The following is a 26,960-nucleotide window of genomic DNA, read 5'->3' on the forward strand; positions in this document are numbered from 1 at the left end:
TACCCGTACCTACTTCCCCTCTTTTTGTATTTTTTTGTGTGTGTGTGTGAGGAAGATCAGCCCTGAGCTAACATCTATGCTAATCCTCCTCTTTTTGCTGAGGAAGACCGGCTCTGAGCTAACATCTATTGCCAATCCTTCTCCTTTTTTTCCCCCAAAGCCCCAGTAGATAGTTGTTACGTCATAGTTGCACATCCTTCTAGTTGCTGTATGTGGGACGCGCCTCAGCGTGGCCGGAGAAACGGTGCGTCAGTGCATGCCTGGGATCCGAACCCGGGCCGCCAGTATTGGAGCGCACGCACTTAACTGCTAAGCCACGGGGCCGGCCCTCTTTTTGTATTTTGAAGCGGAACTCAGACATCATATCATTTTGTCTGTTAAAATTTTGGTAAATACCTGTAAAAGATAAGGGCTTAAAAAAAACATAACCACAATACTATTATATCTAAAAATACCATAATTCCTTAACATTATGAAATATACAATTAGTATTTGAATTTCTAATTTCAGCACCCATCCTAGAAAGAAATTTATTCATTTTATCTGATAAAAGGTAGTTATAAAAAGACCTACAGCAAGCATGGTGAAAGATTGACAGCTTTCTACCCAAGATGGGCAACAAGACATAGTTGCTCACTATCACAGAGAGCTTAGCCAGTGCAGTAGAGTGATAAAAAAGAAAATTGGAAAGGAAAAAATAAAATTGTCATTACATACAGATAACATAATTGCATAAGTAGAAAATCCAAAAGAACTTAGAGATGGACTTTAATAGGTGAATTTAGTAACGACCCTAGATACACATCAGTATATAAAACTTAATTATATTTTTATATAATAGTAAGAAGCAGATTTTTTAAAAGAGTTAAAAAGTAATAGTATCAAATACTTAATAAATCTGACAAAAATGTGTAAGACCTCTCTATAGATAACTATAAAATATTAAGAGAAATTTGAAGACCTAAAGAAATGAAGGGATATACTATGCCCATGAGTTGGAAGATTTAAGATTATAAAGATGTCAACTCTCATCAAATCGTATATTCTGTGCAATCCCATATTTGTTGTTATCAAAATGGCAAGCTGATTCTAAAATTTATATGAAAACACAGAAGGCCAACAATAGCCAAAAGAATCTTGAAGAACCAAGCAAAGAGAATTTCACCAACTGATTGAAAACTTAATATAAAGTAGCAGTAAGTAAGGCAGTCCAATAGAGGCACAAAGGTCAACAAGTAGATCAGTGGAACAGAATGAGTCCAGAAACGGACCCATTGAATAAAGAATCTTAACCCTTACTGCACACTATTTACAGAAAAGCCATTCTAGATGCATTATAGATCTAAATGTGAAAAGTAAAACTTCTAAAAGATAACATAGGAGAATATTTTCATGACTGTGGGATTAGCAAAGGTTTCATAAATGGGAAACAAAAAGCAGTAAGCATAAAGCAAAAGATTGATAAATTGGATTACATAAAAATTTGTTTTATTAAATGCAGTATTGAGTGTGAAAAGGTAAGCCATAGAGGAGAAAATATTTTAATACATATATCTGACAATATTTCCATAATATATAAAGAATTCATACAAATCAATAAAAAAAAGACAACGGGAGTCAGCCTGGTGGCATAGTGGTTAAGTTTGCATGCTCTGCTTCAGCGGCCCGGGTTCGTGGGTTTGGATCCAGGGCGTGGACCTACATACCACTTATCAATCCATGCTGTGGTGGCGTCCCACATAAAATGAATAGAGGAGGGGCCGGCCCCGTGGCTTAGCTGTTAAGTGCGTGTGCTCTGCTACTGGTGGCCCGAGTTCGGATCCAGGTGTGCACCAACGTACCGCTTGTCTGGCCCTGCTGTGGCAGCGTCCCACATAAAGTGGAGGAAGATCCACATGGATGTTAGCTCAGAGCCAGTCTTCCTTGGCAAAAAGACGAGGATTGGCATGGATATTAGCTCAGGGCTGATCTTCCTCATAAAAAAAAAAAAATAGAGGAGATTGGCACAGATGTTAGCTCATGGACGATCTTCCTCAAGCAAAAAGAGGGAGATTGGCAACAGGTGTTAGCTCAGGGCCAATCTTCCTCACCAAAAAAAAAAAAAAACCTGAATAGAAAGATGGGTAAGATACTTGAACACCCACATCTCAGAGATGACATCTGAATGGCCTGTAAACAAATGAAAGGATACTCAACCTCATTAGTAATCAGGAAAATGGAAATTAAAACCTTAATGAGATACCAGTACATTCACCATTAGAATTGCTAAAATTCAAAAGATTGACAGTGTCAGTACCAAGTATTGGTGTGAATATGGAATAAGGGAACTTGTATGCACTGATGGTGATAATGTAAATTAATATAACTACTTTCAAAGTCATTTGGCATTATTTAGTAAAGCTGAACATAAGCACAGTATATGATACAGCCATTTCACTTCCAGGTGTTTAGCCATTAGAAATGCTTATATAGGCCGGCCTGGTGGCACAAGTGGTTAAGTGCATGCGCTGTGCTGTGGCGGCCTGGGGTTCGCCAGTTCGGATCCCAGGCGGGCACCGACGCACCGCTTGTCAGGCCATGCATGCTGTGGCGGCGTCCCATATAAAGTCGAGGAAGATGGGCACTGGCCCAGGGCCAGTCTTTCTCAGAAAAAAGAGGAGGATTGGCAGATGTTAGCTCAGGGCTGATCTTCCTCACAAAACAAACAAAACAAAACAAAACAAAAAGGGCCGGCCCCGTGGCTTAGTGGTTAAAGTGCGCGCGCTCCGCTGCTGGCGGCCTGGGTTCGGATCCCAGGCGTGCACCGATGCACAGCTTCTCCAGCCACGCTGAGGCCGCGTCCCACATACAGCAACTAGAAGGATGTGCAACTATGACATACAACTATCTGCTGGGGCTTTGGGGGAAAAAAAGGAGGAGGATTGGGAGTGGATGTTAGCTCAGAGCCAGTCTTCCTCAGCAAAAAGAGGAGGATTAGCATGGATGTTAGCTCAGGGCTGACCTTCCTCACAAAAAAAAAAAAAAAAAAGAAATGCTTATATAAGGCCGGCTCTGTGCCTTAGCGGTTGAGTGCGCGCGCTCCGCTGCTGGCGGCCCAGGTTCGGATCTCTGGCGCACACCACCGCACTGCTTCTCTGGCCATGCTGAGGCCGCGTCCCACATACAGCAACTAGAAGGATGTGCAGCTATGACATACAACTATCTACTGGGGCTTTGGGGGAAAAATAAATAAAAATTAAAAAAAAAAATGCTTATATATCTACCCATGTACAAGAATGTTTATAGTAGCTCCTAATAGCCTGGTGAGGAAAAGGTTAGCAAAATCCTTTCCCCTTCTTCATGAGAATTTAAATTCTATTAACTTCCTAGCTCAATCAATAAGAGTAAAATATCAACTAAGTTTCAAGTCAGTATTGCTTATGATAAAATTGACCCTATTTGATAAATTCTGTATGGACTGGGAAGAACTATAAATGAATTTTAAATATCCAATAGGAATGCCATACTTTGGGGTTCCCTGAATGTGGTGACTCTTGTACCTGGATGTGTCCCTTTCAGGGACCCTGGAAGCTATGCCCAGAGGGTTGGTACAAGAGATATTGGCTCCCAAGGGGCATAAAGCTTCTAAGCCAAGGCTCCTCCCTCACGTGCCCAATGTGAGTGGTCTTCTCACACCTGAGCTGTTCTCTGGAGAGAAGATACCTCCAGATGGCTCTGTAGACTGCTGCCAGGACTCCCACTGAAGAGGAACAATTGATGCTGCCCTGCAGACATTTTGTGGTTTCTATCTTTTATTCAGACCTTTCCACAGAACTCTAGACTCCAGTTGCTGAATCCACATTTCTGCTTTGTCTGATAATCATTTCCAGAACCAAACTCTTGATTTTCTACCTCTGAACCTCTTCCTACAGTCGTCTTCATCTCTGTTGGTGGCTCCTCTATTCTTCCTGTTGCTCAAATCAAAACTTTGATTCCTCTCTTCCTCTTAGACTTCACATTCAATCTATTAGCAACCTTGCTGGCTGGCTGCTCCTTTTGAAATATATCCTGAATCTGGCCCTTTTCATTGCTGTCTTCCTGGTCCTAGCCATCATCAGTTCTCTCCTGTACTTCTATAATAGGTTCCCAGGTAGTCTCCCTTCTTCTACCTTAGGCCTTCTACAGTCTATACTCCATACTGCAGCCTGAATGATTTCTCTAACACATAAGTCAGATCATATTACTTCTCTGCCCAAAAACCCCTAAAGTTTTTTTCTCACGGATTAAACTCCCACGTCCTTACCTATGGCCTACGATGCATATAAGATGCCTGCTCTCTGACATCTTCTACCACTCTTCCCCCTTTCTAACTAACTCCACTTAAGCCAAAGAGGCCTTCTTGCTGTCTCTCAAATATTCAAAGAATGGGGAGACCAGCACCATGGCCTAGTAGTTAAGTTCAATGTGCTCCACTTCAGGGGCCCAGGTTTAGTTCCTGGGTGCAGACCTATATCACTCGTCAGTGGCCTTGCTGTGGTGGCGACCCACATACCAAAAAAAAAAATTAGAGGAAGATTGGCACGGATGTTAGCTCGGGCCAAATCTTCCTCACCAGAAAGGAAAAACAATTCAAAGAATGTGCCTGCCTCAGGTCTTGTGCATTTGCTGTTCTTCATGGAACTGTCACCATCTGTGGATTTTCCTTGTCCTTTGTTTTCTTTGTCCTTTTCTATAAAGTAGCACCCCTCTCCCAGTCACTTGCAGTTCCTTTTACCCTAGCTTAATTTTTCTTTATAGCACTTACCACCTGATGTATTTATTTGATCATTTGCATATTTCCCTCCTTCATAGAATGTAAACTCCTTGAGGGCAGAGATTTTGCTCACTTTTCCCTTGAACAGTGCCTGGCATGTACTACACACTCAAAAAAAAAAAGCTTGGATGAAAAATGTGAGAAAATTTCCAAGAACTGAAGGATGTGAGTTTCTAGATTAAAAGTGCTCACCGAGTACTTTGCACCAAGGATGGAAAGATAACCCACACCAGGGCACATGTCAGTGAAATTTCAGAACCCTGAGAATAAACAAAAGATCCCAAAAACTTTCAGAGAGCAAAAAAAATAAAATACTGGGAATTTGAATAATAATATACTTATCATCATCATTATTGGAAGCTAGAACACAGTAGACCAGTGCCTTCAAAATTCTGAGGAAAAATGATATCCAGTCAAGATAATGTAAAATAAAGACATTTCAGATGTGATTTTGCAAAACATTTTCAACCCCTGCATGTTTTCTCATACAACTACTGGAGGATGTGCTTCAAGAAAATGAGGGAGGGCCGGCCCCGTGGCTTAGTGGTTAAGTGAGCGCGCTCCACTGCTGGCGACCCGGGTTCGGATCCCGGGCTCGCACCGACGCGCTGCTTCTCTGGCCATGCTGAGGCTGCGTCCCACATACAGCAACTAGAAGGATGTGCAGCTATGACACACAGCTATCTACTGGGGCTTTGGGGGGAAAAAATAAAATAAATAAAATCTTAAAAAAAAAAAAAAAAAAGAAAATGAGGGAATACACCAGGACAGAGAAAGATAAAGAATCTAATAATTAGTGAATCAATATAAGAGAAAAAGCAAAGGAAATTCTAAGGATGTCATCTGAGGATGACACCTGTACAGAGGCCTAGAAAACAAACCCACCCTGACTGAAGCAGGAAGGTGGAAGACTTCAAGAGGAATGTCTCACCTGAGAGATTACTGGATGCATTTGAACATTTTGAGGGATTTACCTTTCCATAAAGATATTGGGGATTAATTAGTAATGGGTACATAGAAAAATAGTCCTATGAAATAAATGACTAACTATATGACAAACTAAAAGTTGTAAGGAAAGAAATATAATAATAATATTCTGTATAGCTCAGGATATATAATTTTTTACATAATGTAAATACTGAATATTTAACAACATTATGATTTAACTGCTATTGGGAGGATTGGGATCAGGAAGAAGGATGTACGAGTTCATTCCTTCTATAGTATAAAGCTACTATGGGATATCTAAAACTGACAAGTCAAGAAACGATTTAGTTTAAAAATATGGAGGTAATTACCATAAGAAAAAGCCAAAAGAATTTTTAGCTCTGGGGAGTGGCTAGGAGTTTAGAAAGGGACTTGACAGAGAACTGCTTGTTTGTTTTGATTTTTTTGTGTATATGTATGAGGAAGATTGGCCCTTGAGCTAACATCCACTGCCAATCTTCCTCTTTTTTTCTGAGGAGCATTAGCCCTGAGCTAACATCTGTGCCCATCTCCCTCTATTTTATATATGGGATGCCGCCACAGCATGGCTTGATGAGGGGTGCGTAGGTCTGTGCCCAGGATCCGAACCCGCGAACCCCAGGCCACCAAAGTGGAGCATGTGAACTTAACCACTATGCCAAGAAGGGGGCTGGCCCCCTTCTTTTGATTTTTTTAACTACCTTTATAGAACTATTTGACTAAACAGATAGCTTTGATTTAAAAATTTTAAAGATGAATGGAAGAGTAAGTAGATAAAATAAGCTAGCTATAGACTATACTTTCTAGGAGCTTGACTGTGAAGGAAGAATTTTACTTTGCCCCCCACACCCAAATCTTGTCATTACTCTCTTCTAAATATCTCAAATACATCCCTTCTCCCATCCACATCAATTCTTGCCTTTTAACTGGTCTACTAACCTCCCTCAATCTAGCCCTTCTCTACACTGTAACCAGAGTTGATCTTTTGAGTTCTCTGGTTAAAATTATCCCTTAGCTGGGCCGGCCCCGTGGCTTAGCGGTTGAGTGCGTGCACTCCGCTGCTTGCGGCCCAGGTTCATATCCCGGGCGCGCACCGACGCACCGCTTCTCCGGCCATGCTGAGGCCACGTCCCACATACAGCAACTAGAAGGATGTGCAACTATGACGTACAACTATCTACTGGGGCTTTGGGGAAAAAATAAATAAATAAATAAAAAGTTTAAAAAAAAATTATCCCTTAGCTTCCCATTTCCTTTAAGATAAAACTCAGTTTTTTAAATATAGGCTGTAATATTCAATGTGATTTAATCCCCACCTGCCTCTGCCCCCATCTTTCATACCCTCAACTCTAGCCGTTCTGAACTCCATGTGATTCCTAGAAGTTATCATTATTCTTTCTGTCCTTTTTACCTTTGCATCCTGAAACCCCAATCTCCCTCAGTTCATCTGACAAAATTCCTTTTTATCCCTGGGGGTGGAGCCCTGTATAACTTGACCACTATCACCACCACCTGTCCCTCCTACACCCTCACTGAGTTGTGTTCTTCCTGTGTGTTCCCATAATATCCTTTGGTTATCACATTTATCACACTCTATTTTTATAGGTTATTTTCTTCCCAGTCTGACTTTTCCTTCTTTTGTCTCCTGTGGTTGAGCTTCTTGAATGCAGAAATAGTGGCTTTTTTTCCTTCACCTTTCTCAACTGTGTCACCCAGGAGAATATTCAGATTATAGTAGTTACTCAATATATGTTTGGGAGAGAGAAAGGGATGGATAGATAGATTTCATAGATGAACATCTTAAATTTAAAGAAATTGAAGCTGAAATACATCATGCAAATCAATAGCACTTATTGTCAAATTGCAGTTATTTTTCTTAGTTGATTATAACCACTCAGGAAGGGGACACCATCAAATATGGTATAAGTAATCAGCTCTCAGTGATCAAGTGTAATGTGTGTTTATCTGTTTTCTAGAGGAAAATGTATTGATGGCAACCTATGTTGAATTCCTTTTTTACTTACATTCCTGAAAGAGAATAATAATGTATTAATAGGTCATATTAAAAATAAAAGACTAGAAAGTAGATTAATGGTTGTCAAAGGACGGAAGTAGGGAGGGTCGGGGGCAACAGAATGGGTATGAGGTTTCTGTTTGGGGTGATGAGAATGTTCTAGAATAGGCAGTGGTGGTGGTTGCACAACCTTGTAAATATAGTAAAAACCACTGAATTGTACACTTTAAAATAGTAAATTTTATGGTATGTGAATTAAATCTCAAAAAAAGAAAAAGATGAGAGGTAGAATATTTAGCATTTGACAATACTGTAATATTGGGAGGAGTTCATAAGGAAATTTATACTTATTATCAGAATAAAGTTCCAAATTAAAAGTTAAAGACATTGAAAAGATCTAAATTATCTAAATGGCCGTTGACAGAAAATCTATTTCAGCCCAATCGCAGGACATCTGAGTTTGCATTAAAGGAAGTATTCTGTGGTTTGTATTTATAATTTTACTGACATTTGTTGCTGTTTACTCTAAATCCTAAAGCTATCAGACAGCTTTTCTTTTTCTTTCTTTCTTTCCTTTTCTTTACACAAACGAAATGGCATTGGGTCAGGTACCAGTGACTCGATAAGGAAGAAATATTTTAATCTATCTTTGGTTTGATGTACACCAAGAATTAGAATGTTCTGAATTTTGAAAGAAGAGTGTTGCTTTAATTTTACAATATAAATTTTAATAACCGTGTAGTACTGACTTAATTCACAGATAACAGTAAAATTTTATTTGTCTAAATTCTGACCTCATCTTTGAATCACTGGATTCATTTCTGCTTCTCAGGAGCCAGGAAGCCCGAGTGTCCTTCAATTGAACTAAGCTTCTCCTATATCCATTCTCAGTTTGGCCTCATATGTCCTATTTGTTGAATTTGTCACTCATCATGGTATAGATTTGTTTGTTGGTTCATCTGCTCAACAAATATTTATTGATGTCTATGTGTTCCATGCACTCTTCTAGGCATTGGGCATACAGTGGTGTACAAGGCAAAAGTCTCATCCTCTTAGAGCTTTCATTATAAATGGTGGCCAGATTCTACTCCTTTTTCTAAAAACTCACTTATTGGTGATAGTTGGGAGATTAGAGCTTTTTATTTTTTTATTTTTTGAGGGAGGAGAAGAAATCCTACTCATCCTTCATGGTTTATTTCTTCACAAAATCTTCCTCAGCACTCCTATACAGAATTAACTGCTTGTTTCTGTGTTGATCCTAATGCACTTTATATTATATATGTCTCTGTTCTCCTTCTAAAAAACAGATCTGGTCATGTCACCTCCTTATTTTCCCTTTACTTGACTCCCCGTTATTCTTGGGTTAAAGTTCAAACTGGGCTTACAGGGGCTTTATGATCTGGCTCTAGCCTGCCTCTCCAGAGTCAACAATCCTCTATTGGACTTTTAGTTCCTCTAACACGCTGTGCTTCCCATTCGAGTGAGCTTCCATGCATGCTGTTTCATTTACTTAAAACAGTCTTCTCCCTACCCCTTTAATATGACTAACTGCTCCTTATCTTTAGGTTTTTGTCTTAGGTAGCGCTTTCTCTGGTAAACCTTCCTTGACCAAACCCCCCACCCCCATCTGGGGTACTCCTCCCCTGTGTTGCTGTGGCACCTTGTGCTGCCATTAACCAAATACTTGATCACACTTAATATGGCCCTAGACAGTAGCCGCCACTGGACAGTCTTTATCTTTCTCTTCTTATTTTATCCCCCAGTTCCTAACACAGTATGTACTCAGACATTTGCTTCTGTTTCCTCTACTAGCCTGCGAAGGCCCTTGAGGTTAGACTGTGTGTGGTACATCATACTAAGCTAAGCAGATGTTGGAATGAATCAGTGAATGATTGTGTTGATTGATTGTATTTTTTTCTTGGCTTTTTAATGACTAAATTCATAGCTTTAAAAAAATTGTCCTTTAGTAAAAAAAGAAAAAAGTATGTTTGAATGGTACTGTTTTTATTTTGTCTGCATATTTTTTTCCTTTTATCTATAAATTTGATGACATTTTATCTTTTCTGTTTTAACTGAGATGTGAATGTGCTTTATCTGACTCTGTAGAATGGCTTTTATCACTTACAGTAACCATTGATGATAAATTTCTTAGTATTCTAACTGTATTTTTTTGTTTGTTTTTTCTCTTCTACCTAGTTGTTGTGGAATTATAAACTGAACCTAACTACAGATCCCAAATTTGAATCTGTGGCCAGAGAGGTTTGCAAATCTACCATATCAGAGGTAAGTTGTGAAAGAATTTTGTGGGTATTGAATGGCTTAGATGAGAAAATTACATCTGTTGACCAGACCAGTCATTAAACGAGGAATGACTGACTCAGTTACTTTACTTTTCTTGGAATTCACATCTATATTGGTTGAGAGAGAGACCAAGCGGGGGATAGGGGATGTAATTCTTTTTATTAATGTTTACCTACACTTAGAGTAGGATTTGTTGATTCAGACAAGTTGGAAATTAGGCTCTGTTGGTCCCCAAACAGAGAATACAACTGCTTCTGTCATCAGTGCTGCTCTCACACATTTTACAATCTGTTTATGTCTGAGGCATATCAAAATGGTTTCTCCAGGAGGCTTATAAACATTCCTAAGTGTTTTGGCTATGCACTTGGATCAATTGAACCACAGAGGCATATGCTTCATATAGTAGGAGTTAGCAGTAAAAAGGTTTGTAAAAAGATTGTGTATAATGTTATAAATGCATATTGAGTATAAAGACAAAAATAATTAATGAAAATGTATAGCATTGTACGGATGCTAATTGGGAAAATTTTTCAATTATTTCTCTTGGCTCAATGTAAACAATAAATAATGTTAGTAAAAATTGTGGTATTGAAATTTTAATTTAATTTTATTTTAATTTTTGGAATCAGTAATAGAAATTCCAAAAACCCAGAGATTTCTGTATACTGAAGTATAATAATCGCAGAGAAAATAGTAGCTATTTTTCCACCTCAAAGTTAATAATCATAGATCTTGCAACATATTGATCTGTCCTTAAACTGACTCTATTGATGACTTAAGTCAGGATCACTCTCTCCTGAGCCCTAAGGAAGACCCTACTCCACCCAGATAAGCCCTCAGCTTGTGTTCCTCACTTACGTCATCATGAGATCTTGTAGAACCTGTTTTCTTCCTCAAACCTTCTAATACTGGATCAGATATGTTTTATTCTTTTAAAGCAGTGACCCTTCATATTTACCTTGGGGCTTCAGAATAGAATAGCTTATCTGTGAAAGATTGATCTTCAGCTTCTAGCTTCAATATTCTGTATCTTAAACTCCCTTAGCTAGCTATATGACTAGCTATACGTACCAGTTTGATTGCCATCTGGAAATTTAGCTCAGAGTCTATGCAGATTCACCTGAATATTTTCACTCTTTGCTGGCTTATTATATGTATATCTATATCTGTTATAAGGCTGGCTTTCTTATAATGTATATGTAATGATGGCCCTCTTGTAACCTTTTGGAGGGTTGTGGCTTTGTAAAAGATTCAAGTAACAAGGGCACTTCTCCCTCCCCAGAGAGAGAGTATAGTCGAGTCAGGAAAATTAAATATCAGGAAGAACATAGTTGCCAACAAAACATTTTATTCTACATCTCCGTCCTATCTTCTTCCTTAATTTTGGAATCCTACTTCCAAGGAGAAAAACAGCATTGCAAGAATAGCTGCAGACTGCCAACCATGCTTTTTGTTTCCTCTCCAAGACTGAGCCAAATACTGCCTGCTTTCCTCCTGTCTCATGTCAGAAATAGAGTGACTGCAACATTTTTCTAATGCACCTTGTGAATTTGCTCCCCAGCCACTTCAGAGTTTACTGCTGTTCATAAATATGTTGATGATTTAATACTGTGTTTTGCTATTAATCTTAGAAGTCTTATTAAACTTCTCTTCAATAGAATGGTTGAAGAAAAGCATAAACTTCTAATTCAAATACTACACCCCATGTAATTGGTGGTGAACTGAAGTACAAATAGGTACTACATCTCTGTATTTCAGTAAAATCTCAAGTGATTAAAGCTAAATATATGTTTAATTTTTTATTGGGTCTCCAATTCAAAATGTGCTCTTGGTTTTTCTTCAGATTTTTAAACTGTTGGTTGCCCAGTATTAGTCCTGTGTGAATTCTTCTACTTCATTAAGTTTTAAAACCCAGGTGTCTGCCACTAGTCCTATTTTTTTATACAGGGTTTTTTTTTATGGTTGAATTACAAATGCTGAGACTTTCAAGCAGCTATTCCTCCTTTCACTTTTGAAACTTAACTCTGTTTTGCTCAAAAAAAAAAAAAGCTTTTCCTGGAAATACATTCATGGCCCTCTTTTTAGGCATCACAGAAAAAGAGCTCCAGGTTAAACTGAAAGAATTGCGTTAATCTTGACTGTTGAAGATCTATGCTACCTCTTGAAGTCAGTGTGGGACTATTTACTTAAATTCCCAAGTTTGCGTCTTTAAAAGTAAACACAGTTTTTTGTCTTGAACTGAGTTTTTGACTTGATCTGGATTTAGACCTGAAGAGACCCAGTGGTCTATAGGATAATTAGTGTGTAGTATGCCCTTCACCCAGTACCTTTTGGAAAAGGAGATTGTATTTGTTTTGTCCTATTTACATATTTACAACAGGTGGTGCAATAGTAGAGAATGGTCTCTTTTGATTTCAAAAAAAACCAATAAAACATTCTCTTATCATTTATGTTAAAAATAAATATTTACATTTGGCTCCTTCCTTTTTTCAGAACTGCAATTTTTGTTTTTAATTTCTCCAAGTGTGGTAGGCTTTTTCCAAACAACCTTCTCTGCTTTATAATTAAAGCTTATAACCCTATAAGTAGACTTCACTTTTTTTTTAAATTAATTAATTAATTAATTTATTTCCCCCAAAGCCCCAGTAGATAGTTGTATGTCATAGTTGCACAGCCTTCTAGTTGCTGTATGTGGGACGCGGCCTCAGCATGGCCGGAGAAGCGGTGCGTCAGTGCACGCCCGGGATCCAAACCCGGGCCGCCAGCAGCGCAGTGCGTGCACTTAACCGCTAAGCCACGGGGCCGGCCCATAGACTTCACTTTTTTATGCCTAAATTTCAGCATTTTTTGGCTGGTTTGCTTTATTAGCACTTGCAGTTTGGGATGCACTTTGCAGGAACACTAACCATGTGGAATCACTCTGTGCTTGATCCACTAGATCATATGTCTGAACCACCCAAATTACATTTACTGTGGCCTTCCCCTTCCCAAACTTCTTACCAGACTACAGTGAACATCATTTTAAATATGTTTCTGTTCCAGACCACAGTGGTGAAGCTGGCATTCTGCTAAGTTCAAAAACACATGTCCAAATCCATAGTTAATTCAGAACACATTAATGTCATGTCAAGAAGTAATATTATGCCTTTCATCTTCCCTCCCGTTGGCCGTTAGTTTCGCCTACCAATAATAGTTTGCAGTGTAGCTTGGCTTGGGATATGCAGCTAGACTTCAGTTCTGCACCTGTTTTCCAGACCTATTCCCCAGATTAATTTCCTCACTATCCATTGCATTTTTTGCATGGCTAAAGTGACTTCTCAGTAGAACCATTCTAAAGCTGTAGATTTTAAAAGCTCTTTTTAACTATATCAATAAAGCTGAAATTTTTTAAAAAGCTCTTTTTACTCTATTTAAACCTGAGTTCTACCTAAGCATTTGTATATGTATGTATTTTCTTGCAAAACACATTAATCAGGTATTTCCTAGAGGGCACAACAATCTGAGAGGGCATGGCACACTATTTCCTTTAAAACAAATGTATTTCTCTGTTTTCCTTTTTTCTTCCAAGTATAGAGATGGGAAATCAATAAGAAAATATCAGACATTCTCTCTTTTGTAAAGGCTGTTTGATGTGAGAATAGAATACTTGTATAAAACAGCCACTTTCTTTTGAGCAGATTAAAGAATGTGCTGATGAACCAGTTGGAAAAGGTTACTTGGTTTCCTGCTTGGTGGATCACCGAGGCAACATCACTGAGTACCAGTGTCACCAATACATTACCAAGATGACAGCCATCGTTTTCAGTGATTACCGTCTAATCTGTGGCTTCATGGATGACTGCAAAAATGACATCAACATTCTGAAATGTGGCAGCATTCGCCTTGGAGAAAAGGTACTTACTACACTGGCTTCACCAGAGGGGTCTTAAGAACTTGATAAATGAAAAGCTTTGTATAACTGGCATGGGAAAAAATTAGGGCTAGAGGTGGCCTTAAAGTTGAGGTATAGACAGCCCCAAGATCTAAAGCTGGTTGACCGGTGAATGCATTTCATCTGTTTGTAACAAAATGTTTCAGTACTATACAGGGAAGTAGAGGAATTTATATATGCTAAGAGTAATGTTATCTTCAAAATACTAAACCAGTTGTTGGTTACGTATTATGTTTCTCTTGCAAAGCATTTTGCAGTCTTGTAAGAAAAGCAGTTGAGGGGCCAGCCCCGTGGCTTAGTGGTTAAGTGCGTGCGCTCCGCTACTGGCGGCCCAGGTTCAGATCCCGGGTGCGCACTGACACACCGCTTCTCCGGCCATGCTGAGGCCACATCCCACATACAGCAACCAGAAGGATGTGCAACTGTGACATACAACTATCTACAGGGGCTTCGGGGATAAAAAAGGAGGAGGATTGGCAATAGATGTTAGCTCAGAGCTGGTCTTCCTCAGCAAAAAGAGGAGGATTAGCATGGATGTTAGCTCAGGGCTGATCTTCCTCACAAAAAAAAAAAGAAAGAAAGAAAAGCATTTGAGTTAGGAGAGATTTGAGTTCTCTCATCTTTCTTTGTGTATACCTCATTGTTGCCATAGAAAAATTATTTGGTAAGCACACCAGTACCAAAGAAGGTATTTAAATATTAGAAAATTTTAAGATACGTGAAGGTACTTCTAGCTTGTCAGAAGAAAGGTACTCTATAAATGTGATCTATTGTTATCTTCATCTCAGAAGAACTAGTTTTAGTAAAGACAGGAAAGAAAATAACTACCTAGCTAGTTTCTTCTTCCTTAATTATATCTGATCTTATTTTGTCCTTATTAGTCTGTTGTCCAGAAGGTCACAGTGGAGGTTTGGTCAGGTTTATCCTGAATTTGTTTGTTCAGCAAAAATGAAAGAAATTCCTAAGAGGTAACAGATGCCAGTGGGAGAGGTAGTCTGAGAGCTGTGTATGGCATCAGCTATTAATTGCCACAGCTCATTAATCTGCTGTTTAGGAAATAAAAGGGAAAATAAAATCCATTTGTCTCTTTGCCCTCTATTTGTTCATTGCACCATGGGTTTGCAGGCTTCCATCACTGACAAAGGGGACATGGTGTTGGAATGCTGGAACTGCATAGACTAGTTCAAATGAAGGGTTTAGTGCTGAATATTGTCTGGCTATCACCAAATACCCTTTCCTTCATACCAGCACAGGGCTCTGGCCCTTTCACAGGGCACTCTGAGTTGGTCTTGAGGAGCACTGTGAACTTGGCCTACACCTTTCAGGCAGCTAAAGAAAGGCCAGTTTTAATAAAGAAGGCAGATTTTTTTCCTTTACAGCAGACTCTAGAAATGGCACAAAAGCACTAAGTCACCCTCATAATTCAAAAAGTTCCTCTGACTTTCTTTAGGGTGTTGGAGATTTTATCGAATTCTAACCCTCACTCTTTTTAAAATCTTCACATAAGTGTTCCAGACAGAATTTTCAGGAATCAGTGATGACACTTTTTCATATTTGTGATTAATGGTCCACGCTGCAGAGTAGACCATTACAATTCACCTCTCTTTGTGGTAGTTCTTCCCTGTTGACCACCAAGATAATTGCTGGTTGGCTTCCCACTAGTGATCTGAATTGTCAATGTAAAACCTGCTTTCAGCTGCATGTGTGAGTTACTCAGTCTGCAGTGACTGAAATCATTGCAGGAAGAAGTAGTGCTAGAGCCCAAAGACGTGAGAGGAGGCTTGTTTTTTCAGCTTCGTTAAAATAACAAAAAATGTTCCTGTGGACTATCAAAACGCACATTTTTATCTTTTGCTATACCTACCAGTTAGGTGAATTTCTGTTTATACCAGCCCCTCACCCTAGGATCAAAGGCTTTCTTGTACTTTGGTGACAGTGTGATGGGCTCATGCCTGCACTTTTGAAAAAGCATATTCCCTCCTATATAATTCACTCTGGTGCTACAGCCAAGTTTAAAAATGAAGGAGGCATACCCTCAGCTCTTCTTTGCTTTTTCTAACTATAGTTTACTTCTCTGAAGCCAGTTATTTAAATATGAAAACTATCCTGAAAATTAATAAATCAGCTTCTGATCACAGAAGGGAACAAGCTCATCAGTTTCAAATTTGTTGCCACTGAAGCTTGAAAACTCCCCTGTGACTGGCTTTGAACTGACCTCCTCTGAAGGTCAGAGGCGAGGGGTCGTAGTTAATCTGTTTGTACCCTGCCTCTGCATGAATGTAAAAATGTCATGATTTCAAAACTATAACAATTTTTTCAAAATGTTAATATATATAAATTTTAGATCAAAGATTATATATTAATAAAACCTATAGAATCCCATTTACAGTCGCAATAAAAAGAATAAAATACTAGGAATAAATTTTACCAAGGAGGTGAAAGACCTATATACTGAAAACTGTAAGACATTATTGAAAGAAATCGAATCGAAGAAGATGTAAAGAAATGGAAAGATATTTCCTGTTCATGGATTAGAAGAATTAACATAGTTAAAATGTCCATATTACCTGAAGCAATCTACAAATTCGATGCAGTCCTAATCAGAATCCCAATGAAATTCTTCATGAAAATGGAACAAAGAATCCTAAAATTTATATGGAACAACAAAAGATCCCGAATAGCCAAAACAATCCTGAGAAAAAAGAGCAAAGCTGGAGGTATCACACTCCCTGAATTCAACAAATATTGCAAAGCTATAGTAATCAAAACAGCATGGTACTGGCAGAAAAACAGACACACAGATCAGTGGAACAGAATTGAAAGCCCAGAAGTAAAACCACACATCTGTGGACAGCTGATCTTCGACAGGCGAGCCAAGAACATTCAATGGAAACAGGAAAGTCTCTTCAGTGGAAGGTGTTGGGAAAACTGGACAGCTACATGCAAAAGAATGAAAGTAGACCATTATCTTATACCATACACAAAAATTAACTCAAAATGAATTAAAGGCTTGAAGGTAAGACCTGAAACCATAAAACTATTAGAAGAAAATATAGGCAGTACACTCTTTGACATCAGTCTTAGCAGTATCTTTTTGAATACCATGTCTAATCAGGCAAGGGAAACAAACGAAAAAACAAATGGGACTACATCAAACTAAAAAGCTTCTGCACTGCAAAGGAAACCATCAACAAAACAAAAAGATAACCCACCAACTGGGAGAAAATATTTGTAAATCATATATCTGACAAGGGGTCAATTTCCAAAATATATAAAGAACTCATACAACTCAACAACAACAAAATGAACAGCCCAATCAAAAAATGGACAGAAGATCTAAATAGAGATTTTTCCAAAGAAGATACACAGATGGCCAAGAACGACATGAAAAGATGTTCAAATCACTAATTATTAGGGAAATGCAAATCAAAACTACAATGAGATATCACCTCACACCCGTCAGAATGGCTATAATTAACAAGGCAAGAAATAACAAGTGTTAGAGAAGATGTAGAGAAAAGGGAACCCTCATACACTGTTGGTGGGAATGCAAACTGGTGCAGCCACTATGGAAAACAGTATGGAGATTCCTCAAAAAATTAAAAATAGAAATAGCATATGATCCAGCTATCCCACTACTGGGTATTTATCTAAAGAACATGAAATCAATAATTCAAAAAGATATATGCACTCCTATGTTCATCACAGCATTATTCACAATAGCCAAGACTTGGAAACAACCTAAATGCCCATCAACAGAAGAATGGATAAAGAAGATGTGTATATTATATATACATACACAATGGTATTCCACTCAGCCATAAAAAAGACAAAATTGTGCCATTTGTGACAACAAGGATGGACCTTAAGGGTATTATGCTGAGTGAAATGAGTCAGAGAAAGACAAACACTGTATGATTTTACTCATACATGGAAGATAAACACATAGATAAGGAGAACAGATTAGTGGTTAGCAGAGGAGAAGGGAGTGGGGGGAGGGCAAAAGGGGTAAAGGGGCACATATGTATGGTGACGGATTAAAAACTGGACTATTGGTGGTGAACACAATGCAGTCTATACAGAAACAGATATAGTGATATACATCTGAAATTTATACAGTGTCATAAGCCAGTATGACCTTAATAAAATAACTTTTTTAAAAACCTACAGAATTTTCTAAATAAATATTGTTAAAATGAAAGGGCAGATCTCTAAAAGTAAAAGTGTAAATGGTTTATATCATCTGAAGAGAAAGTCAAATGTGGCTTCCAATACAGGAACTTAATAGTGGACATGTGCCATGTTATTACTGCTTTTATGCTTTTCACTCAATCTTTACATCATTTTATCATTCTCTGGTTTTAACCAACTACTTTGAATAATTCAGACATTCTTGTTCTCTCTTTATCTAGTGAGGTAGATCACAGAAGACACCAAAACGTTGAAATAGAGAGTGGTTTATAGCAGAAATAAAAACTGAATTCTTGCTTACTTTTTTGAGATTAGTGTTATCCTTCTCTGTCATTAAAAAAAAAAGGACAAGGTATATGGGAAAGAAGAAATACTCGCAAAAAAAAAAAACCACAGCACTGGATTTTTTTTTTTAACAACTCGTACTTAATGTGAAATAACTGATGTGGGATACTGTAACTGTTTGAGGACTTTGTTTGTAACCTAACATTGAGCCATTGACATGTTCACTGTTCTATGCCTTGGAGCAAAATGTCAATTAAAATTAAAATCTCAAAAAAAAAAAAGAAATATTCGCTATTGAACTGCTATAAACTGATCAGGACGCTAGCAGTAGTTTTAAGACAGACATTTGTCTCACCACAGTAGAATCTTAAAAATTCATTGTAAGTCTATTTACAGGATCATTTGTTATTCATATGCCAATCCTGTGTATTAATAACTTTTTTTAACCTAAGTAACTTTATTTTCTCATAGATAATGTGCCGGTGCTTCCATTCGTATTCAGTAACTAGCTAGTCTTCTTTGTCAAGTACTTGCATATATTTCAGTTACATAACCCAAATGGGCTGAACCGAAAAGCTCAGAGACTTTGGGGAACTGAGAAAGATCCCTGAAATATCTTTATTTTAAAAATTATCGGGCCGGCCCCGTGGCTTGGTGGTTGGGTGCGCGCGCTCCGATGCTGGCGGCCCGGGTTCGGATCCCGGGCGCGCACCGAGGCACCACTTCTCCCTCCATCCTGGGGCTGAGTCCCACATACAGCAACTAGAAGGATGTGCAGCTATGACATACGACTATCTACTGGGGCTTTGGGGGAAAAAATAAATAAATAAAATCTTTAAAAATTATCTATCTAAAGTTATGATGAATAAAAACATCTAATGGAGGTGATGTTATGGCCCAGTACTGATGTGTGGCGCTACAGTTGCTATAATTAAAATCAAATCTTAGCTTCCTTAGGGGATCTCAAACCATGATGATGCTCCCTTAAATCCAATAAGAAGCAAAAAGAACCGTTAGGAAATATAATAGCCCTAAATAGTTAATGTCACTGGCGGCACATTTAAAACAGTTATAAACCCTAAGTATACAGGGAAACACTTTGACTCATTACGTGGAAATCATTTCTTTATCATATGATATCAAGATTAAAGGCTGAATCTAAGTCAAGAATTGACTATTGTGCTATTGTTTTCAGTCTCTTTTATATGATTAAGACCTAATTGCTGGTGACCATCTAAGCAAGTTATGATGGGCTACTAAAAATTGGTATAGATGTTGTTTTATGACATAAAATCATGTTTATAATAATCTCTCGTATAGTGTAAATAGTATGTGACAAGTATGTTTCTGTCCAAATCTTTGTTACAGATTTGTTTTTCCTTTGGGAAGTAGAAATGGGTAGGCCTTGCCTGAGTGGGCCGTAGTCAGACAAACTTGAGTGTCACTCATAAATTAGGAAGAAAAAATAAGCCTCACTCCGATTTCTGGGATTTATGTCCACTTTTCTCTCTGTCCTTATCCTTTTGTCACTTGTCCCTCAGAATTTTGTTTATCTGTTCAGAATTACTCTCCAGAAAAACGTTTCTGGTCATCTCAGGTTTCTAAGCATTGGTTAGAATCATACAGCTAGTGAGAAAGGTTAAGGTGCAGATAGAAAATGGGAAGGCATGAGAATCTGCTAGGAGAGTGTGCTTCCTAATCTTTTTTGAGTCAGCAAATCTTTTGCAAATTTAACAAAAGCTATGAACCCTCAGGAAAAATATAAAACACACACACAAATTTTAGGAGTTTCTTAGAACCCCAAGGTCTAGAAAAATAAACGATGGACTGTTGGCTGGGCCCCTTACGTGCTGCAACTCAAATGAGTTCATCAACTCCTCTAGGCCTCTGTTTACTCATCTGCACGATAGATACCACAATTTCTATCCTTTCTTCACAGATATATTAGGAGCGAACATGAAAATTCTCATGGAAATACTTAGAAATTAATGTACTATAGAACAAAACCTATTACAACAAAATAGAAAAAAACTATATACATTGTTTTGTTGAATTCAAATTTTGCTTAAAGTAGATGTTTCCCTACCTGGTTTTAGGAATCTTTTTTCTTATATACAGATGATTTTATAGACATGGTATTTTACTATAACAAGATTTTTTATGCACGCGTGTGTAAATAAATGATAGCGCTGTAATTTCTGCTGCTTTGGTTTGCTATATTAATGGATATACCTCTCAAGTTATTGAAGCATATCTTCTGAGTATAGAAGATTAGGATTCTTGAATACAAAATATTTAGGGGAAATTTCTCATATTTTGAATGAATGAATGCTTGTGGTTGCTGTGGGAATGATGCAATGTACAATTAAAGATAATTGGATGGTTTCAGGAAAGTTCTCAAAAGCAGTTTGTATAAAACGGTGGTAATCTCGTTAAATCGCATTAAGATAAATCCAAATCTTCGAAGTGAGTAGTACACTACAGATTGTACATATTGGGGTCATTGTGGACAGTATAGAGTAGTGAAAAGAGAGAGAGAGTCTCTAACATCTTTTCTCAATGGATTTTGTGGTCTGTTGTTGCTTTAACTTGACGAAAAGCACTGTTATTTGGGAAATACCTAGCCCTTAGAAGTGAATGAGCAGAGATTTCTGCAATGTTATTTCAGCATTGACATGAACTGTGATCAGAGCATTAGGCTGATGTAATTTCTTTAAATTTTTCTGACATTTTAAACTTTAAGAAGTCAAGTTCCTATTTCTAGTGCAAACTAAACTATACTTAAATTTCCCAGGATCTCTATTTCCATTTGTAGCATGCAAGTGTTATATTCTAACTGAAGATTTTTGAGAGTGTTTTCTGTAACTTCCACAGTGTGGTTGGTTCCCACTTTATTTCTTAATAGAACATCCATACATTAACTGTGTTGAGTTGGGTTTTTTTTTTAACCAAATGATGTTTATTTGAAACTCATTATGGTGAGAGTTTTTAAATGTTAGTATCCTTGCTATTTTAGGATGCACATTCACAAGGTGAGGTGGTATCATGCTTGGAGAAAGGCCTGGTGAAGGAAGCAGAAGAAAGAGATCCCAAGATTCAAGTCTCCGAACTCTGCAAGAAAGCCATTCTCCGGGTGGCTGAGCTGTCTTCAGATGACTTTCATTTAGACCGGCATTTATATTTTGCTTGCCGAGATGATCGGGAGCGTTTTTGTGAAAATGTGAGTCAGCTCAGAAACTGTTCCTCTTTTCTTCTTAAATATTTTTTAATATTCTATTCCAAAATAAAATAAACCAGCACAAGCCCTCATATGTAGAAAAGCCACTGAAATGGAAGGTGGAGTTGGTCCCAGAATAACAGAAAGTGCTATTGGGTGCTCAGCCTTGATGGCTTCACATCTAGTTAACAGTTGGCTTCTGACAACCTCCACACATTAGTTTTCCTACTTTATCTCACATCTCAATTTCAGTTCTTGGAATTCTGTTTTATCTATAGGAATCCTATTTTACCAAGGAATCCCATTCACATCTCTTCCATGGCTAAAACTTGGCCATATTACATATTTATATGTTTTTGGCTAAGACAAAGAAAACAACAGGTGACTAACTTTAAAAATCAAATCCTTGATTACTATCTGCAGACTCTTTAGAACAACTTTCTAACACTTTAAACAGAGTGATCTCCATCTTTATAACAAAGGACTGCGAGTGACCTGTGTATACTCCCAACTCTGCCTGCTGTTTTGAATTAACAGCTTTAACCATCAGAGCCACTGATGATGAGTTTTATTGACTCTAGCATAAAGTTGTAAGAAGAGAGACTGACATTTCTCTCACTTCTGTAATTAACAGTATATCTCGGAACAAGTGACAATAGCCAAACATCCTGGGAAAAATTTTCTCATCTTTACTGCAATCACTATTTTCTTTCAAAGCCTGCTAAATTTTATAAATGGCTGAGCTGGTGTTCAAAGGTACTCATCATTATAGTAATTTAACACAAGTTCTATATAAGATTGTGGATAATGCCCAGCATAACTACTTAGCTAATAATACTGATGATGAGGAGGATGTTCCCTCTTACAGACACAAGCTGGTGAAGGCAGAGTGTATAAGTGCCTCTTCAACCATAAATTTGAAGAATCCATGAGTGAAAAGGTAAGCATTACTTCGAAACAAACCAATAATTTATTCATTTCTTAAAAACTTTCTCAGATCCTCTCAAACAATAGTCTTACAAACTCATATCAAAATATAAATGACTGATAAAACTTATCCTTTTCAGAGTTGAGATACTTGGCTTTTAGTAGGGAACCGAAGCATTATTTTACTTAAACCAAGAAAATGAAGCTTTTTGTGATATCTATACATTGAGAAGCTAAGTGGAAATCAGTTTTGGGGGTAAAATTGGAGAATTTTATATCAGAATCACACTGAAGCCATCCCTATATATTCAGGAAGTTTAGACTGACCAAACCAATGTACTTCATAGATAATTAGCGATTTAATTTTTCAGCAGCTGTCTCATTAAGCATTCTCATTATTATTAGTCCTCTGTCCCTGGATGAATGCAGTAATCTTTTATGACTTTAAAAGTAATTATTTTTACTTTGCTATCCTGTCGTTTACTTTCCTGTGCTGAGGAAATGTTTTTCATTTCAGTTCCTTATATCATTTACTATTGAATAATTATATTTAAAAAGTGTAGAATGGAATTTACAGAGTGTTATGTCACTTGCCACTTTGATTCTGGTGAAATTTATTTTAAGGGTATTGCTGAAGAGGAAAAGAATACTTTGTCAAGTTAATGTATTAGAATCTACCAAATATTTATGTGTTTAGGACAGCTGCTATTGCTGCAACAATCAGCAAATCACTATAGTATTCCAGGATTCCCCACCTGTTTACCCCTACCTCTTGCCACCTAGTTTAGCCTGCTTGTGCTCAATTTTAATCAAACTTAAAGATAGACATTTTGGTAACAACCATAGTTGTTGACTGTACTTGGCTGTGAGCCTCTGCTTGTCTTAGAGGTACATGTGAACAGCTGAGCCACCTGGATGGTCTTACAACTCTCTTGCTGCACCCTTTCCTTAGTGTCGAGAAGCACTAACGACCCGCCAAAAGCTGATTGCCCAGGATTATAAAGTCAGTTATTCATTGGCCAAATCCTGTAAGAGTGACTTGAAGAAATATCGATGTAATGTGGAAAACCTTCCTCGGTCCCGGGAAGCCAGGCTCTCCTACCTTCTGATGTGTCTGGAGTCAGCTGTGCATAGAGGTAACAGTTCATTTCTTTTTATCCATTTCATTCCTTTTTGGATATTTTCCTCCTATATTTACTCTTTTGAGTGCACCTGTGCTTTGTGACGCAGGAGTCTTTCTTTGTGAGCATAACTCTAGGCTGAAGGCTTAGGATCCCTAAGCATGATTGAAGCCCCTTCCTCTTAGCTCAACAATCCCAATTTTGTTTTTCTTTACATCCCATCTTGCTTTTTAAAAAGTAAGTTATATTTCTCAAACCCAAATATTTTAATTTTAAAATGCATCTCACACAGCATTTTTAGGAGAGTCAGGGCAGCATGATGATTTAGCACATGAGCTTTGAGTCAGAGAGACACAGCTTCAAATTATGGCTCTATCACCAAATTAACTAGCTGGGTGACCATTGCTTATGTTTCTTAATTTCTCCAAACCTCATTTTTCTTATCTATAAAACAAAAGTAATATTACTTATGTTAAGGAGTTCTTGTGAAGACTGAAGGAGGTAATTTGGCATAGCACTTAACACACAATAAGTGATAGGTACTATTATTATAACAGTGATGATATCAAGAAATTAAATAGTTAAAGAATAAAATACTACCCCTATAAGGTCAGACTCATGGTCTGTTTAGTCTAAAAGTCAGTCTCTGACAAAGGAACCAAGAAGGATGTATAGAAGGTCTGGATTGTCTTTCTTAATATTGGCAATAGGCTGTAAAAATGAAATTCATAGCTGTTATTGAATAAATGGTGCTGGGACAATTGGTTAGTGATTAAAAAGTTAAGTGGAAAAAAAATCAAGCATTAGATAAAACTCAGAACTTTTTGGTGAAATTTTTTTTTCATATCTCGATGGTGAAAGACTCCTAAGCTTAAAAGCAATGGATTGAGTACCAAACAAAGGACATTTTGCAGGCAATTGGAGAATTTTGATTATAGTCTAGGTTTTAGATGAAATTTTCCTGAAATGAAAAGGTGGAGATTATTGACTAGTAAAAGCATATTATAAAATAGTATGCATAATGTAATCTAATCTTGGTATTTAAAAAATAGAAAGTTAATGTCCTTAAACTGCAAATTAACAAGAAAAACAAAAAGGCTCAGTAAATAAATGGCCAAACAATATGAACACATAATTCAGAAAACTTATACAGATTGCTAGTATTAAAAACACTGACCATATTAAGTGTTGCTGAGGATGTAGAAGAACTGGAACTATTGTATACTGCTGATGGTATTTTAAAATGGTACTACCATTTTGGAACATAATTTACCAGTTTCTTGCAAAGTTAAACATACATCTACCATATAACCAAGCCATGTAACTCCTAGATATTTACCCAAGAGATATGAAAGCATATGTCCATATAAACTCTTATACATGAATACTCATAACAGCTTTATTTGTGATAGCCCAAAACTGAAAATAACCAAAACTTCCATCAATGGTTAAAGGAATAAACAAATTATAGTATACCTACATAATGGAATAATATTACTTAGCAATGAATAGGAATGAACTGTTGATACATGGATGCATCTCAAAATAATTAGGCTGAGTAAAAGAAGTCAGACAAAAAAAGAGTCCATACTGTTTGATTCCATTTATATAAACTTCTAAAAAATGCAAACTAGTAAACTAATCTTTAGTCACAGAAAGCAGATCAGTGGTTGACTGAGGGTGGGATTGGTGGGGTAGAAAGGAGAGGAAGGGAGGGATTCTCAAGAAGCATGAGATAACTTTTGGAGTTGATGGTTGTAGTGTTCAATAGCTTGATTGTGGTGATGGTTTCATCGATGTATATATATGTCAAACTTATCCAATTGTATGTTTTAAAAGTGCAGTTTATTATATGTCAAGTAAACTGCAGTACAGCTGCTTTTTAAAAAATTTCTTACGTTTTCCCAGTTGGCATTTATAGCTCAAGGAAGGAGGGGAGCTGTAGTGAATATTTGAAGTGCAGTCTTTTCTACAAGTTTTAACTGTGTAGGCCAGTAGGGATTGTTCTTGGCTTTCATTTTTACCCCAATAGTTATCTTATTGATAAGACTTCTCTTGACAAAACATTTTCATTATTAGTTCAGTAGTATAAAATCTGTATAATGCACAACACTGACAAGATAAACCCTAGTTTCTGGAGTCTTAAACTCATTTTATGCTGATAAAGTTTTTGCTAAATTTGGTATATTATATTCTAGGGAAAAACATGTACTTTTAATATGTGGTGCTATCTGATCCTAATGTTCACCATCCATAATGTTATGACTTAAATCCTAACTTAGGGCGACAAGTGAGCAGTGAGTGCCAGGGGGAGATGTTAGATTACCGACGCATGTTGATGGAAGACTTTTCCTTGAGCCCTGAGATCATCCTGAGCTGTCGGGGGGAGATTGAACACCACTGTTCTGGATTACATCGAAAAGGGCGAACCCTGCATTGTCTGATGAAAGTAGTTCGAGGGGAGAAAGGGAATGTTGGCATGAACTGCCAACAAGCGGTAAGGAAAAAATTTCTGCTGCCATTTTGAATGTCATATTTTATCAGCTGAGGAGCCTCTTCCTGACAGTGTCCCAGCTTACTTTATCTGGATCATTTGTGACATCACAGTAAACATTAAGTACTAAGAACCAGGCACAGAATATTGTTTCTTCAGGCATATCTTAGTAAGAATGTGGAATTTGCTGCAGAGCAGAAGTTTGAGCTCATAATCAGTAAAAAGAGTTATACACTTACAGCAATAGATAAAATGCATTGTTTGCTGGAATTTTTAAAGAAAAGATAACTTGCTAGATTGAATTTACTAAGTGCAGAATCAAGGCAAACCAGGTTCTGGTAAATCAGAGAAGTTCCTCCACCAAAAGAGCATTTGCCTGTCTAAATAGGTTTGATTGAGTTGAGGCTGAAAGAGAGCTGAAATGAATTGAGATTTTCGAAGAGTTTCTTTTTATTACTGTTGTGCAACATGGCATGAATTCCTGGCCTGAGGATCAAGAAAGCATGTCATTTTCAAAATCACACCATTTTTTCTTGTTAGAGTAGAGCAACTATGCATGGAAGGGTCTTTCTCTACCTCCAAACTCAAGTCATTTCTATAAAGATAGTTGGAAAAAATTAGCATACTTTGCTTGAGAAGATAAAGTTATTCTTGATCCAGGGTTCATAAAGAGTTGAATAACTACAGATCAGGTACATAATATAAATTTAACAAAATATTA

The 26,960-nt window shown here is 37.4% G+C and overlaps 1 protein-coding gene across 1 annotated transcript in view; it reads left to right on the forward strand.

The window, feature by feature from the left end:
- GLG1 (golgi glycoprotein 1) overlaps positions 1-26,960 on the forward strand; it is a 152,993-nt gene that overhangs the window by 84,692 nt on the left and 41,341 nt on the right. The window contains exons 3-8 of the mRNA XM_014792685.2: positions 9,969-10,055; positions 13,751-13,966; positions 21,497-21,700; positions 22,566-22,637; positions 23,577-23,760; positions 26,028-26,242. Of these exons, the coding sequence (XP_014648171.1) occupies positions 9,969-10,055; positions 13,751-13,966; positions 21,497-21,700; positions 22,566-22,637; positions 23,577-23,760; positions 26,028-26,242 (978 nt within the window). The remainder of the gene's footprint in view (positions 1-9,968; positions 10,056-13,750; positions 13,967-21,496; positions 21,701-22,565; positions 22,638-23,576; positions 23,761-26,027; positions 26,243-26,960) is intronic.

Source organism: Ceratotherium simum, chromosome 30, assembly GCF_057802395.1.
Source record: "Ceratotherium simum simum isolate JZ-2026a chromosome 30, ASM5780239v1, whole genome shotgun sequence".
Lineage (NCBI taxonomy): Eukaryota > Metazoa > Chordata > Mammalia > Perissodactyla > Rhinocerotidae > Ceratotherium > Ceratotherium simum.